Genomic DNA, 16,829 nt, shown 5'->3' with positions numbered 1-16,829 from the left:
TAATGTAGTTCATAGTATTCACTGTTTTATTTTGTGTTGCACCAACCTGTGCATGGTTTTGCATTTTAAACTCATTATTTATACAATTATATATATTTAAAAAAAATGTACATGAAGGTATTTTATTTAATCTGTAATTGTCCATAATTATTATACGTATTCATTTACAAGTATTTACATTATGCATTATTTGAAAGTAGTTAATAGTTAATTTTTTTATATTGTTTGCCATTTGCCCACTCAGACAATATCCAGTGCTCGTTAAATTGGCGTTTGTACTAATTGGGCGTATGTGCTAGACGCAAAATGGCTGCAGCCTGACAGGTGTATTCAAATTTGGCTAATTGTTTTACAAACAAATTGGCACCTCACAGTGGCTTTCGGGGTTCAACTTTGGCTCTCAGCTCAATAAGCATTCAATAGATCAATTGTGATGCGATCAAGCTAAATGAGTCATTTGTCAGGAACTTTCATTTGGAGATTCAGGCCAAAATAGGGCCACTTCATCACATCACTGTATCACATCTCTAGGTGTTCCGACTTCCATAATTTTGGAACTAAAGATGGTACCAGCATGCGGTTTTCACAGCAGTAATGCTGAGATGGTGTTCTTTTCAAATCTGTAATATTTTTTTTTTTTTACCAGGGTCGACAAACGACTCATGTAGCTTGATCGCATCACAATTGTGCACCTTTTAAGTGAACATCAACTTAAACACCAAGTTGAGATGTACCCTGCAAGTATCTGTATTGACAAAAAAGGCAGGCATGCAACTGGGAATTTAGGGGGGAAAATGAAGAAATTCCAAACCATACAAGACTTTGTACGGTGTTTTTCAATTTGTAATGGCATTAATGAGAAGTAAAAATAAACGAGGAAATCAGCAATGTGAAAAAAAATTTGCATGCCTGAAAAGGTTAAAAACCACTTCAACTCGGGCAGTTTTTGCCATGAACATTTCATGACGTCAAATTTTACTTCGCAGTATATTTACATGTTGAATAAGAAATGCCTCTAGAGTTATTTAGACCCCCCCCCAAAAAAAAAACAATCCCTGATTTTCCCAGCATTCTCTGTAATCTCAGGGAAACATTCACAGTTGCACATTCCGTCCGTTGGATAACTTTCTGCCAGAAACTTACATTCGTTGAACTTTTTGTTTGCGCTAACTGCACCAATAACTTCACTTTCTTTTGTATTTAATCTTTGTACACTGGCACTTGTTTCACACACAATTAAAAAAAGTATTTCATTGAATGTTTATTAATATTTCTGCTGTTGAAAATTCATGAGTTTCATTCACATATTTTCTTTCTAAATGGTTTAATACAATACCCTGAAAAAAAGGAAAATTGTATTCGACTAAAATAAACAGCATCCAGTAATTGATTGCTATTGCACACATTTTGGAATCACTTTTAAAAAGGTGAATGATATAATAATAACACCTGTAGTTTAGTACAGTACAGGGTGGTCAAAAAAAAAGTTCACACTTTTTCAGACGTAGATTTCTCAAACCTGGGGAGACATGTTGAAATTGTTTAAGATATTCCTAAACTACGAAATTTTGGTGGAATATGGTGAAAACGGAACTGAAAATAAAGCCTAGGTAAAGACATGGCGGCCATTTACAGAAAAATGGTCAAAAACCACTGAGTTTGTCCACATGCAAGTTTATGAGACATGGTCAAAACAACAGCACTGCGTGCACAAAGAACAGCAACAACAATGACCATATCTCATACCATGGAGCTATAAAACAGCTCCATGCTCATACACACGTGTGGACAAACTGGTTTTTGACCATATTTCTCTAAAAGGCCGCCATTTCTTAATTCAGGCTTTATTTTCAACACCTTTCCCACCATATACCACCAAAATCATGTTGTTTAAGAATATCTTAAAACAATGTCAACATGTCTCCCCAATTTTGAGAAACCTGTGTCTGAAAAAAAAAGTGTAAACTTTTTTTTTACCACCCTGTAGAACTGTTTAATGTACACTTAATTTTTTTGTCTTCGGATTCTGTGATGTAATAGCTGCACCTGTACAAATCTATACAAATATCGTCAGGCTTGTCCTGAATTTGTGATATCAATGAATATATACTGAGTAGGAGTATTAGTTTTTCAATGTCCATTCAAAGCCTGATCAGGGCAGTCCACCATGTTACACTGTAAGAAATAATTTACCGAATATACCAAATTTAACATGAACTTAACAGTGTAGATGTTAGAAATAGACTTTTATTTGCAACAATGAATTCTGCTTAGACTGTTGTTGTCTATAACTGTGATTACATTTTTTTACATTATTTGTTCAATGTATTTCTACTTGTATAATGTATTTGTACCGTTCTGATGATTCCTTATAGGTCATGTATCAATAAATATTCTTGGGAATCAAAATCGATGTTCGAGCTTTTAATTCGGAGAGGTTTTTTTTCCCCTCAGAACAATTGGGAGAAAGATTACACTAAAAAGCAATACTGGTAGGATTCAGCAACTCTTTCTTTTGCAAGTGACAACTACAAAAGCTCCTCCAATAATTGTTTCTGATTATTTGGAAGACTTGTTTGTTTATTGTAAATAACAGCACATTCTGGATAAAGGCAAAACTGGTTACATGTAACCTCCACTGTCCTCTATACTAACTGCACTGGCTGTGAAACACGCTAATTGGTCACTGCACCTTGAAGCACCTGGTCTGCTATTTGGATCTCCTGGAAATCCATGTACTATAGTGGAGGGGTGCTGTGCTTACGACAATGATTCCCCTTATATTTTTTAATCCGTTGTTTTTTGGATGCTGGCCAGTACAAGGACTGTTTAAATGTTAAGGTGATCAGAAAATAGAATTCTTATTTTCTGTGAAGAAGAAAATTCCATACCAACCACATGTACCATTAAAATAACGTGTGTTTACAATGCATGGGTCGTGGGTGAACCAAGATGGCGCACAGCTGCTTCAAAGCTGGGCACTGTCAGCCAGTCCAGTAAGTATAGAGGTCAGTGTAAACCACCCTCATCCCTTACACAATTTAACAGCACATAACACATCACTATATATTGCTACATGTATTTGAGGTCGCAATAACCTTTGGGGAACTGCACAACACATGCAGCTGTAACAAGGCAGTTGTATTTTGTGTGGCTGCTATCTTATGTGGTCAGACTACAGTGATCATGACACAACATTTTAATACCATAAATTACCACAGCTGTGTTACAGCTACATGTACACCTAAAAATGAAAACCTGTTTTCAGCACTATTAGGATACAGTACCAGACAAACATTTTAGGTTTACACAGTGTACATATGTGATGTTATCAAGCTAAATGAGTTGGTTATCTGGATTTTTCTTTGGAGATACAGGCCAAAATAGGGCCATTTCATCACATCACTTCATCACATCTCTTGGTATTCCGACTTCCATAATTTTGTAACTAAAGATGAGATCAACATGCGGTTTTCGCAGCAGTAATGCTGAGTTTGTGCTCTTTTCAAATCTGAAAAAAAAAAAATTTGACCAAGGTCGACAAATGACTCGTGTAGCTTGATCGCATCACATATGAAAAAATCCTGTTTGTGAAAAAAACAAGTACAACCTTTCATATAGCAGGAGTTGAGAACGATTAACCCTACAATTCCAGTACATGTAACTCCCTAGGCAATTTTGCATTTTTCCCATGTAAAATAATCTAGGCCTAACTTTATGCACGGCTGAGCATAAACAACACAAGGTCTGGCCTCAATCCTCAATCTACTCTTGAGTTCTACACCCTTTTTCACACTCCACATTTCTATTCCATAGAGTGGATAAGTCTCGTTTTCTGTGTTGTGGCAATCTTCTTCAACAGATATCGGAAACTGCTTCATATCAACAAGGCTGATCAGCTATCCTTTTGATGTCTGGTATGCTGGGTCCATCTGTATTGATACATGGTAAGTTGACTACTGCTGGACGAGTAACTTCATTACCCGCGAGTAGTTTATGCTACTTGTTCTATTTCTGGTCTTTCATCTACTTGAGTAGTCGTCCTGGCCCTAATAGAAGCAGGTACTCGCGAGTAGCAATCTAGGGTTGCGGGTTCACGGCTTAATACTGGTACGTCCCCTGCAAACAGGGAATCACTCCCTCCACCTCTCTCCCCCTAGGATTCCATTCTTCCAAAAACAAAAAATTCAAGTAAATGACCCAAAGCATTGCACAGTAAGGAAATCTCAGTGCTGAAGAATGTGGTGCGACTTGCACGCTATTTGCTTGTAAGTTACTTCACATCACTTTTGTAATTTTTCTGCTTTTATGGGAATTCGGTTAACTACTCACGAGTACTCGACTACTCAATGACTTGTGGGGTTGTCCTTCCATTTTTACCAGAAAGAGTTTTAAACAAGTTAAAAAATAAGATAAAATAATATTTTCTTCAATTTAAATGCAGCTCAGAAATCATTATTCGATAGCTGATTTCAAAGTTGTTTTGGCATCGGCCCATTAAGTACTGCTGGCGAAGCCTGACCACTCGCTTCGTCCAAACTCAGTCATCGTAGTCTGGGATGTCGTCAAACGAATATCCCTGGTAACCCCTGTAGGCGTACACTGCCAGCCTGACGTGGTAGAACCCCGGAATGAACAGCAGCGTGCCGAGTACCAGTATCGGCCACATCCTGTCCTGGTACTTAGTGTCAATGTGTCCCGTCACCAGCAGGGCACCGATGGTCAGTAGGGTGGTGCCCATGGCCATGAGGAGGCAGGCCACTCCGATGGACTTCCAGGGAACTTTGGTGGGTCTTCTTGCGAACTAGTCCAATTTTGGAATTAAACAAAGAAAAAAAAGTGATTTGACTTGCATGTACCAGTAAATCCTTTCTCTTTTACAGAATGCTGGACATGCGCATAGTTCCAAGATGCTTCAACTCACCAGCTATTTGCACTCTGAACCAAGTAAAAAACGCCAACCTTAACTCTCCTCAATCTTCCAAAATCCTCGTGCAGTTTTGGAGGATTGTGGAAGATTGAGACTGAATGGTGTTGAAGCACATGAGGATTTTGGAGGATTGAGAATGAATGGTGTTTGAAGAAGAGGAGGATTTTGGAGGATTTCGGATGAATGCATTTTGAGAGGCAGGACTGTCTGATTATTTCGAGGGATTGAGGTGCTGGGTATCCTTCATGTGAGCATAAGTGCAAATTTTGGAGGAGTTTGGAGGATTAAAGATGGTTCCTGACAAAAAGGGCCTAGGGGATTAGGGTTGCTTATGTGCTAGTTGGCATGTGGTACTGACCCTGATGGAGGAATTGAGAGAAATTAATTTTTGAGGGTTTGATTTTTACCTGTAAGTCTATGTAGCCATCTCCTGTGTCAGTCATGCGCGTGTACTTCACACTGCTTTTGTCGGTATTCATTCTTCTAGCCATGGTACAGTGTGTCAAACATCAAATCCTGGAGAATATAATGACAAATGAAGGGTACAGTGTTTGGTGTGAACCCCATACAAGCAATCGTCACAGTTTGAAAAGTTTAGAGCTTTGGGACTAACCATACATTTATAGAGAAATTTGGCAAGTGATTGATGTCTTTGGCAAAGAAACCATGACTGCCATGTGTGGTTGCCGCGCATGCTGTGTATTAAAATGGCTCATGGACTTCACACTCAGTTGCATTCTTCTTAATATTACCGGAGCATTATTTTGTCAAACAGCGCACCTTCTTCCCGAGTGTCCCTTCTTGCTAGCTAGCACGATTTTGGTTTCTGTAATATTCAGGGAGTCAGGTTGGTGCAGCGGTTCTTTCCTCGCCTTCCACCTCGCCTAGCAGGCCCTTTGTGATTGGTCAGTGTAAGGGGTGTGAGCCTGACATCTTGATTCTGATTGGTCATTATGACATGTATGAGAAGGCTCATTCAGAAGTAATGAAACTGGTCTCTAATACGAAAAAAAAGGGAATTCCAAAAATGTTCTGCATTCTATTAATAGGCTTTAAAAATGATATTTTTAACGATAATATGTCAAATTACCAGTGCAAAAATGTGTGAAAAAATAATCATTAAATTCTTGATATAAAATGAGGAGGAATCAACAAATGAAAGTTGTAACTGGTACTTGCCTCATAGGTTTGTGCACAAATTGCCTGGTTTGTTTTTCATTCAATCCCAAGATGCATTGCGAATATCGAAAAGTTTATAAATCCTTATCTCAATTAGCAAAATCCGAGAGCATCACGACCAGGAAGACAGGGACATTGACCGCGTACGTACGCTGTTGATGCGTACGCCGCATGGGTTAACAAATAACACGGAGGCCATGGCATGCGCGTTCGAACTCGGTGTTCATGTGTGGTTCTTTTCCCCTGCTTCTGAAATCAGAAGGCTGCTCGTCCCCCATGTTAATTATTCTGCTTTGCCCAGCAGTGTATTTTGCTATTTGCGATAAGGCTTATCACGGGGCCCATCCAAACATGCCAAATCCCATTGCTTTAAGAAGACCCAAGAAATGATAGCGCTAGAACTAAAAAACACACGGGTTGCTTTCTAATTCTGGCAACCCCGGAGATAGGAAAGGAAACCGTAGCGTAGGAAAGAACTACAATTTAGCCACTGCCGTGTAGGCCTACGTGTAAAATAGTGAATAAAAACAACACAACCCTGCATGCAGGTATTGGTATTTACCGGTTATTCTACTCCACGTAGTCGATCTTCCACGGGTTTAAGAACTACTAAATATATAAATAGTCACTGACATGACTGAACAATTTCACAGGGTAAACAGAGTAATAAAAATGTACGAAAAACTTTCCGGAATTTCGGCATCCGAACCTGCGCTGAAGCTAGCTGGAATAATACGGCACGTAAAATGGTGAGTGCGCCCTCAAGCGACCTAATTTTTAAAGCAAAATTTGGTAATTTTAACAAAAGTCACCGAGTTCCAACACATTTAAAAAGTAGTTTTACACAGAAGCAAATTCAAAAGTTACCATCAAAAATACAATTTTATTTTTCATTCTTATTATTGCTTTTTCAGGTTGACAACGCTCGCTATCAGTTGAGTTGTTCATATTATTATCAAGCAAAAGAAGAAATATAAAACCATAACACCAAAACCCCAAAGAAAATCAACTTCAACAGAAAAGTGGTATATACATTGTATAAACAAAGAAGTGAAAATGATGAATAATGCTAAATTTGCTGGAAAGAAGTTTCGATATCATCACAAGGCTGTTGATAATTGATAAAGTCACAACAACCAATTTGAATTTTGTTTACATCCTTTGGAATATTGTTTTAAAACTAGAGGTTTATAATATAATACTTTGTATAATTGGAATTTGATATCATGGAAACCAGAAAAAAAAAACACCAAAACTATCTAAACATAGCATCAAATGCAGACTGTATGATAACCAGAAGTTTATGGACAAATACATGGAGTAATATGGAGAATTACTCTCAGAAACAAAGGCAAATAAATGCTTGAAGAAAATGGAAGAGAAAAGTACGTAAAAAATAATAAGGAAATAGGATGAGATTTGAAGGTTTGCATGGTGGAAAGATACTAAGACAAGATAAGTTTGCGGTAGCACCATGTGAATAAATCTCTTTTGTGAGTATGTGTGGTTCTGAAAAGAACCGGAGGGACTCAATTATGTTTTAAACAATATGCTCTGCCCGTCGTCAGGAGAATGATAGTTGGTGAAAACAATTACAAAAACTTTTTTTTCAATTCAAACTAATATTTATAATCTCGATTCTCCTGACGACGGGCAGAGCATACTGTTCGAAATATAATTGAGTCCCTCCGGTTCTTTTCACATTGTGCTACCGCAAACTTATCTTGTCTTTATAAGGAAATAATTTTAAAAAAATTAAAACTGTTGCACAAAGAACTTGAAGTTTATACCAAATATAAATTGTAAAATCAGGAATGTATTACAGATATGCTAATTGCATAATACGTAAATCCACAATATAAGTTCTAACAAATATATTTTGAATGAAACACGTCTTAACAAATGAAATTAAAATGTAAGCAAAAAAATACGAAGCTTTCCATTTCATAGGCACACATCACGTAATCAGCATAGTTGGTGAAAAAAACAATTTCAAAAACCTTGTTTTCAATTCAAAGTAATATTTACAATGTCATGTTTCACTTTCTTCAGTATATTTGAGTATGAACTACTTCAGGACAGTATAATTTCCTGTAAAAGTAGAAGTGAGCCTAACCCCCCCCCCCCCCCCAGCAAGAAAAAAAAATTGTTTATAAGTTGCTAATTTTCTAGCAATACAAAAGTTTGCATGAGACACTGAACAATACAATCCGTCCAAGTTTAGTCATGGAATGTTTACTTTGCAAATTTTGACTTAATTTTCTGCCCTCCATATAATGAAAGTGTATTCTTTGTACATCGCGGTTGCAACAGCAACCCAAACTAAAAGCATCTTTTTAGAGGGTTGAAAACTTTCAAATTAAAATAAAGTAGCTTCTTCCAAAGTACTTGAAACAAATATAAATATGACATATACAAGATGAAAATTCATGACAAGAAAAAAAAATTGTATGCCTTGAAGTGCATGGATAGAGCAACTTCAAGTTTGAGATATCCTGTAAAAGTGTCTCTAACTCAAAATATTTCAAATGTTATTAGTTATTTCAAAGTATTAAAACCTCGCAAAAATATGGAAGAGATCACTTCAAGGCACTGGAATGCACAGAAATACCTTGAAACTGAGAAGTTCAGAGTGCTGGCTTTTAACTGCAGGAATTTAAGTACATTCTCGCATTGGACAATAATTGTTTATGTTAAAAACATTTTGAAAGACACATTTAAAAAAAAATTTAACCACTAAGTATCCAACATGACACCCCAAAAATAAAATAAAAGATTTTTTTCTATGAAATGCAAAACACATCAACAACAAATTTTAAAAGATAAATGCTTACAACATCAGGCTTGGAAGGCTACACTGGTTACTGAAATACACAAGTGTATATCGGTGAAACAGTTTAGCATATATTGTTTCTATAATTCTCATTTTTTTCACTTCCTGAGATTTTAAAGGCTTTCACCCATTCTATTTTGAAAATATTACTATGATTCCAAACCTTTGGAAAAGAAACTATACCAGAAGACTGAGAAGAGTACGTATTTATTTGAAAGAGTAGAAAACTCCAATGAAAATGTTGAAACTAGTCAGTTACATCATGTACAATGTAGGTCGTATTTTAAAATCAACTTTATGCGTAAGGTCACGGTTGGTAAACCTACCAAGGTTTGTTGGATTTTGTCGGATTTACGGCAAGGAAATCCCTGATTTTATTTTGATTTAACCAGTTCACGCCAGGATTATTTTGACAAGAACTGAACGAGGCGCGGGATTTTTTTTCACTCGACCTCAAGCCATCACCCTCGGGCAGCACACGCATATTTCCGGCCTCGCTCGCTGCGAGCGTGTCGCTGACAGATATTTCCGGCCTAGCTCCCTGCGTGTTAATCTGTCATCCGTTCTGAAGACCGCAAAACTTTTGTGTGTATACACGGCCTCCAGCGCAAACTGGTTAAGATGTGCATTAGTACTGGGACAACAAATTTTGCAAGAAAGATTGTCAAGATACGCAAAAAAAAAGCTTTCGGGCAGCTGTTAGAAAAAGGCTAAAGGTTTCATTTCATGTAGAGCTCCGCCTACCATAGGGACCAAGGAGATCGCCTGACATGGCCTAGTGAGACGCCGGTAATGTTGACTGGAATCGAAATGACAGCAGACGGCAGGCCCTGTTGGTGAAGCGAGTTCTTGATCATGTAACTGTAAAAAGATGAAAACACAAAAGATTATGTAATTTTTTAAAGTGAAAAGATCTTGGATTTCTTTTAAAAGTTATTTTTAGCTGTTTTGGGAACACATGTCATATAATTTGTAACTTGGCACATATTTTTGCTAAATTCCAAAAATTAAGTGAACTTAACTTTTCACAATTTAACATGACTTCTACTGGACAGACACATATATATACCACTGAAGGACTGAGTGACAATTTAATTTCAAAAATAGTGAATTTCACGTCAACTTTAAAATCCCATTTATAAGAGGAAGTTAAGAATTGACCTTGATAAAAAATAATTTGCATAGAGTTTGGCATCATATTAACCCATAAGCAACTGTACTACATGAACATTTTATTACACTGTGTTTATTATCCGATGACTCTGCAACCTGATGAAGTGCTCAGGCATGGCAGGGAGTAACAGGCAGGGGGCTTTGGGTCGGCATAGGGAGTAACAGGCAGGGCGTTTTGGGTCAGTACAGGGAGTAACAGGCAGGGTGGTTTGGGTCAGTACAGGGAGTAACAGGCAGGGCGGTTTGGGTCGGTACAGGGAGTAACAGGCAGGGCGGTTTGGGTCAGTACAGGGAGTAACAGGCAGGGTGGTTTGGGTCGGCACAGGGAGAAGACAGAGCAGTTTGGGGTGGCACAGGGAGTAACAGGCAGGGCGGTTTGGGTTGGCACAGGGAGTAACAGGCAGGGCGGTTTGGGGTCAGTACAGGGAGTAACAGTCAGGCCATTTTGGGTCGGTACAGAGACTAATGGGTTTATAAAGCTGTCTTTTTTTGCGATGACCTTAAAAAGTGAAATTTCTGACAGTCACATTTGTCGTAGATCATAACTTACCCGTCCCGTCCAAGGAGGAATGCGACTGGAATGGAGGTACTTCTGTCCGTGTTGTCATCAATCATGTCAATAATGCTGTCAAAATTCCTGTCATTGTTGTCGTAAATAATGACGGCGGCCGCTCCTGCCCTCTCTGCTGTGATGGCTTTGGACATGAAGGAGCAACCACTATGATTATGAAATAAAAAAGTTGAAACTCACATTAAGAGGAAGATTTCAGAGATGAGCCTCATTATACAAAATCTCCATATGGGACCGTATGCCAAACTTTTTAGACCCCTCCCCCCCCCCCCCCTGTACACAAGGCATATGCAGTGGTTCCAACCAACCAACCAACCAACCAACCTCCCCCCCCCCCCCCCTACACATACGCATTCCATATTTCTTTTAGACTTTTCAGATTATCATATTCTAGCATCATTGAATGTCATAGTTAACCTGAGAACTGTAGAATTAAGTTTCGCAGGTCGATCCAAAGTCTGAAAAATATGACAAAATGTTGCCAGAAACCCCTGGCAGTAGCACTGGGAAGATAATTATAAATGGTCAGGGTGAGGGTACAGTGTTATAACAATTTTCAATGCATAAAAGCTGGTCCTGGTAGGTATTCAATATGAGAAATTACATTGATTTCATGACTAGTTATTAAAAGCAAATTATCGCACTGCGTATGTATGGACCCCTCCCCCTGTACGCATGCTGTACACGTACACAATGAAAACACCCCTCCACCCACCCCCCAACCACCCCCTTCGTGCAGATGTACTTTTTTGGACGGCCCCAGAGTTTAGGCAGACCTTTCATACTGGCAGTTAATCCAACGCAGCTCCTAAACAGGTGTGGCTTTTTACACAGGTAAAATGCAACCCTGATCGCTAGTTCGCTACCAGGGTACATGTATGGCTGCGCTACCAGGGCAAAAATACAAACTCTACAGCTGAGCCGTGTACACACCAGTGTAAGTGTGAACGGTATGCCTTACATACCCGTGCTTTAAAGCTGTAGTCCATCATTTGCAGCCATCCGAAAAGTAACTGGCATAATTATTGTTGAAAAACAAACTTGGTTGAAAGATAGTAAGGGAACTAAACCCCCTGTGAAATTATTCTTTTTGGGAAGCTGTCATTTTGAAGTAATCAACGAAAGAAGGCCTTTCCAACAGTGCGTCTTAAGACACACCGTAGGAAAATTTAAATTAGTAGTTCGTTTTGTTATTCGGCGAAGCGCGCGCAAGCATTGGCACGACGCACACGCGCGCGCGGTTGCTATGATTCGTCGGATCAGTGCGCGACGTCGCGTATAGCTGCAATTCAAAACAATTCAAAACATGATTCAGTAACATGATTCAGTATATCTTTAATCCAACCTGGTTTCACTCAAAGTGGGCCTGTGTTGATTTCAACACTGGTAGTCAAGATGATAGCATAAAAAGGCCTTCTTATCCCTAACCCTGCTAGATGCAACAAAAAGCAACAAAGGTAAAAAGTTGTTGCATACTGCTACATTTAGCACACAACTCAAATCCCTGTGCTCTGTTGCATTCTGTTGCATTTAGCAGGGTAACTGCCCATAGTGCCATGGCAATACAGGAGTATCCACTGTTGCATTTGGTTGCATTTAACAGGGTTCTTATTTCAGCCAAGTTGTATTTTGTTGCATTTGCCAGGGTACCTAAAGAAAGCCTGTTGGGGGTTATGGCTAAATCACTAAAACAAATCTATAAGGTTGATTTGTGCATTGAGAATTTAGCATGTGATTTATACTGAAAACAAAAAGACTAGAAAGGAGAGCTCACCCTCTTTTAATAAGAGCAACTTCCCCCGATATTACAGGTGCATTCGCCAATTCTCCACAAGCATCTTCTGGCTCCGTTGGAATAAGACATATTCTGTGGAAATGTTGTGCCTGCAAAACAACACAAAAACTTGAGTGAAATAAATAACATTATTTTCACAAGAAAATATGAGTGTTTGTAAATTTTGAGTGCGATTTGATCTCAGATCCGCTGAATCAGTTTTAAATAGTACGAAAACGTGAGGCGTTCTCGCAAAATAAGACTGAACTGGGCAAAAATCAAAATGAAGGTTTGTAGGTATTAGGATAGAAGATGAAATTATCCTTACAATACTGTTTGTTACACTCCAATTGGACATTCCGTTGGCAAGTTGTGGCTGTTAAAAGTTTGCATCTATCATCATGTCAAAAAAGTAAAAGACTGAGAAAATGGCTTTCAAAATTGTGAGTTTTTATAGTCATGAAAATGAAAGATGCAATTTTTTTTTTTTCTGGAAAATCTTTTATGCCACGATTTTTTTAATTATTTCTTTAAAAGATGTGTAGCAAACATACCAAAGACTACAAATATCAATAAATCTGAAAATCAAACAAAAAATCAACCCCATTCAGCTTTTTGCATTTTCTCCACTACGGCCTGTGCCCAATAAGTTCCGTCGCATTTTGCCAGAACACCTCACAAATAATATAGCCTAAAGTCTAAGTTGGTGTTTGTGTTCAGCTGCAGGTGACCAACATTGTTTTCAGTAAATATGAATGTTTACTTATTATTTGCTTGACTTACGAAAGCTGCTCCAAAATTTTTGGCTGGTCTGATTTTATAAATAAAGGCGAGATCTTCTGGGCTAAGGACACTGAAGAAGAGGTTTTCATGGACACCATGACCTGTACATAGGAAATAAGAAATTAAATATAATGAAATGCATTGCAGATAATGAACAATGAAAGCTGATAGTATCAATTAACACTAACAAAAGCTTTTTTAAAAATCATCCATTAATTAAAGAGCAAGAAATTCTATTCTCCTTTGTCTCTCTCCAGGAACAATAAAATTAAAATTAGTCAGCAGTCAGCAAAATAAACAAATGTAGTAGAAAAAGTTGGCCCTTTATCAGTGTTTATACAAAAAAAAAGTTTGCTTTTGCTGTACATGTATGCTACAGTTAGAAAAAAGTAACACCTTCTTTGACTATATTATGATAAGCCTACTTTAAAAACAATAGCATATATTCCGATCATAGAGCTGTATAATAAAGAACCAAATGAATAATACAGTTGTCCTCTGTACGTAACGAGTGCAGAGCTGTGCTACGTGTACATATATGTACATTTGTACATTAGTCGACGCGTCACATATATCATTCCATCATCAGACAACGTATCTCTAGTGTAACGATCAAAATCATTACAGGTTGACAGTAAGGATTCCTGCAACATTACCATGTACATATCGAATTGCTGCCAAAATGAGGCTGCAAAGCAGAAAGATTTGCCATGTTTTCTGCAATCTCCAGTCCGGCCCACTCACACTTCGCAGCCCCATGGACGCCGCCATCTTGAAATGAATTCTACCTTGGATTGTACGATTAAAGACGGAGGGAAGAAATTTTCCAATCTTTCTTTTAGTATCCTCAGATGTGAGTAGCTGTGTATTTTAATCTATGTATAGAAATAATATGATTATTCTTGCGTTAAAAGTAGTCAGTTGTAATACTTTTTTTGTGAATGGCTCCCATACAACAAATAAAATTAGCGTCAATATTTACCAGTGGCGTAAACTGAACAAAACAAAATACCTGTTGTATAATGGTCAAGTCCAGAACCTTCAGCACGATTTTGTGATCTTTTTTTGACAGTGACATTTCTGGAACTTTCATGAACGTCAGGTTTGGGGGATGGAAAAGTGATGAAACAGAAAGGCAACGATGAATTTATCGATTGTTACCAATGAGAATAGGTTGAAAATTGCAGTGTAACATGGCTGGCACGGAAAGGAACGTTGATGTGGAAGAAAGAGACAAGACATGGGTACGTATTTTGTGCCAACCTTGCCATCTTTATCTTGTTTGTCACTTTGTGTGGACCTGAAAACAACACAGGTCACGTGAGGTCCACACACGATGTGAACCATCTGTGGACTAAGCCAGTTCCACACAAGGTTTCCCCCTCTCTGGAAAACAGGTTTAGAGGCGTTTTTTGGGGTTAGGCAGATACGTACATACGTTTTATTTTGCAAGTTATTTTGATCCAGCAAAAACAAATGACATTGTCATAATAAATAATTTCTGTCATGTCAGTTCTTGAATTCAAATTTTTATTTGCAAACTGTCAATATGCATGCCTACAAGTTGATGCATAATTGCATAATTTACACTTGCATCATTGTGCCCAGTCCAATGACACAGGTGACTGATAATATTAACTCAAAATGTTAAGAAACCATTGTGGGCCACTTTAACCCTAGTTCCTCAGGACTACCCTGCTAAATCCAACACTCCAACAGAGTCAAACCGGAGTTTCCTGCTCAATCCACTGTGCCTTATTTTCAGTTGTCTGCTGCTGCTGAATCCAACAGAGTCCAACATGGCATTATAATGTGGTTCATTTACCTGCTGAATCCAACATTTTGCATCAAGAATGTACACAAGAGGTTTAGGCCAACAAAAAAAATAGTTCTGCTTCCGATTACATGCCTTTCCAAAATAGGGTCAGTCGGTCGGAAATTTTTTTTTTTTGCCAATTTTTTTTATGCAGCTTGAATGGGGTATTCAATTATATGCGAAGTTTTAGCCTGAACTATTTCTATTGCACTACGAAAGCTATACACGAAATGGCAACAAAAAGTGAGTAAAACCTACCTTTAATTATTGTCAATATATTTACGTTCGATAATTTCAAAAAATAATGGAAAATTCAGGCCGTTCGCACCATATGCACAACGCTAGTCAAGACGCGGGGAGCTGGCCAAAACTCCGAGGTGTGTGATGCGTGCGTGTGTGGCGAGCGGCCCACCATGGGCCGACAGACCTGTTTTTACCGTCAACAATTTCGGGAAACACGCGGCATGTATCACTCAAAATACGAGTAGAGCGATCTCAAAATGAACTCTTGAACACAGAAAATACATATACAGACAAGCTAGATCAATTCTGTAAATTAACTTGCAAAAACGTTCTTTCTCCATCGGTGTTTTCTTGGCATTTTTACGATGTCGAATCCGACCAGTTGACTGTGGCCTGCGCTGTACTGATAGCGCGCTATCGGTCACATAGCTAGCTATGGACTGGTTACCGCATTTTCATTATGTCTGGCCCCTGCGCGGCGCGGCGGGAACCAGTCGTCGCCACGTGATTATAGTCACCGTGCGTGACATCGAATTGTGAAGTAGTTATATCGCGAAGCGAATTTGTAATAACGGAGGTTTCTTTTGAAAAAAAGCGAATTTGTAAGTAAGAAAACAAATAAATACAAGCATTTTTGGATGCAAAAGGGTTGTTGAGAGGTATTTTGTGAAGACAGAAAAGACAGATTTTATTTGTATTTATTCAATTTTTTTTTTTTTTTTGGAATTGCCGATAAAATTTTTAGGGTCGCAGCCTAAAAATAGGGTCGGTCGGGTAACCGGAAGCAGAACTATTCTATTTTTTGGCCTTACTGCTCAATCCAACAGGCTCCATCGGGTATATGCCCTATGACATACATGTTGTTGGATCCTGTTGGATTCAGCAGGGTTAGGGTTAATACGTGGTGATGAATGCACAATATGCACTCCATGCCTAAGCATATCTCAGCCAAACTGGGAAAGAATGTAGCATCCAGATGCCACTTCAGCTACTCCAGTAGCATCCAGACGTACAAAGTCTATGGAGAGTCAAGAAGTATTTCCTAACAAAATTAGAAAAGTTTCTTCATCCCAGATTCATGTCTTTTCAACTTTTTTGCAATGACTGACCTTTATTGAGATGATATGTGAAGAAAACAGTGGCGTCAGGTTACAACATTCTTTCCCCAGAAATGTGGAGCCAGGGAAGGTTTGTACATATTTACGTGGCGATTGTTGAGGTAGGGACCCCTCTTTCGATTTAGTCCTTAACGTACTGAACTGCTTAAGGTGTTTTATCATTCCAAAATTTACAACCTAATAAGTATTTTTCTTTAACTCTGTTGTGTGTAACAGTAGTGCATTTTTAAATAGTTTTAATTACTCCATCATTTATCCATCAAAACATTTCATACTCCAGCAGTTCCCTATTAAGACATAACTAAAAAACATCTTGAGTCAGCCCTTTAACCCTGGTTGAAATTTTGACCCATATTTTCGGAGGCAAAGACCAGACCCAGGCCAACTCCCATAGGAAGTTGTATTGTCC

The 16,829-nt window shown here is 38.3% G+C and overlaps 3 protein-coding genes across 4 annotated transcripts in view; 1 reads left to right on the top strand and 2 right to left on the bottom strand.

The window, feature by feature from the left end:
- Positions 1-4,540: 4,540 nt before the first annotated feature.
- LOC119740095 (transmembrane protein 230-like) lies at positions 4,541-5,421 on the bottom strand. Its single transcript, XM_038215297.1, has 2 exons — positions 5,338-5,421; positions 4,541-4,804 (listed from the first exon to the last, which is right to left on the bottom strand). Exons 1-2 carry the CDS (start codon positions 5,419-5,421, stop codon positions 4,541-4,543), a joined length of 348 nt encoding a protein of 115 aa, XP_038071225.1.
- LOC119739676 (protease-associated domain-containing protein 1-like) lies at positions 5,338-14,043 on the bottom strand. Its single transcript, XM_038214689.1, has 6 exons — positions 13,900-14,043; positions 13,244-13,344; positions 12,461-12,570; positions 10,666-10,833; positions 9,687-9,803; positions 5,338-5,446 (listed from the first exon to the last, which is right to left on the bottom strand). Exons 1-6 carry the CDS (start codon positions 14,012-14,014, stop codon positions 5,440-5,442), a joined length of 618 nt encoding a protein of 205 aa, XP_038070617.1. The 5' UTR covers positions 14,015-14,043; the 3' UTR covers positions 5,338-5,439.
- The window catches only part of LOC119739675 (erythroid differentiation-related factor 1-like), a 26,034-nt gene continuing 23,215 nt past the window's right edge, over positions 14,011-16,829 (top strand). Inside the window, exons 1-2 of one of the 2 annotated variants that reach the window (XM_038214688.1) lie at positions 14,011-14,096; positions 14,316-14,487. In XM_038214688.1, coding sequence (XP_038070616.1) covers positions 14,437-14,487 — 51 coding nt within the window. In that variant the 5' untranslated portion in view covers positions 14,011-14,096; positions 14,316-14,436. Of the gene's footprint in view, positions 14,097-14,257; positions 14,488-16,829 lie in introns of those variants that run through there. The other variant, XM_038214687.1, reaches the window with a different exon arrangement.

Source organism: Patiria miniata, unplaced genomic scaffold (genome assembly GCF_015706575.1).
Source record: "Patiria miniata isolate m_02_andy unplaced genomic scaffold, ASM1570657v1 HiC_scaffold_4, whole genome shotgun sequence".
Taxonomy (NCBI): domain Eukaryota; kingdom Metazoa; phylum Echinodermata; class Asteroidea; order Valvatida; family Asterinidae; genus Patiria; species Patiria miniata.
Note: the sequence above shows the minus strand (reverse complement) of the source record. Positions and strands in the feature narration are given on the sequence as shown.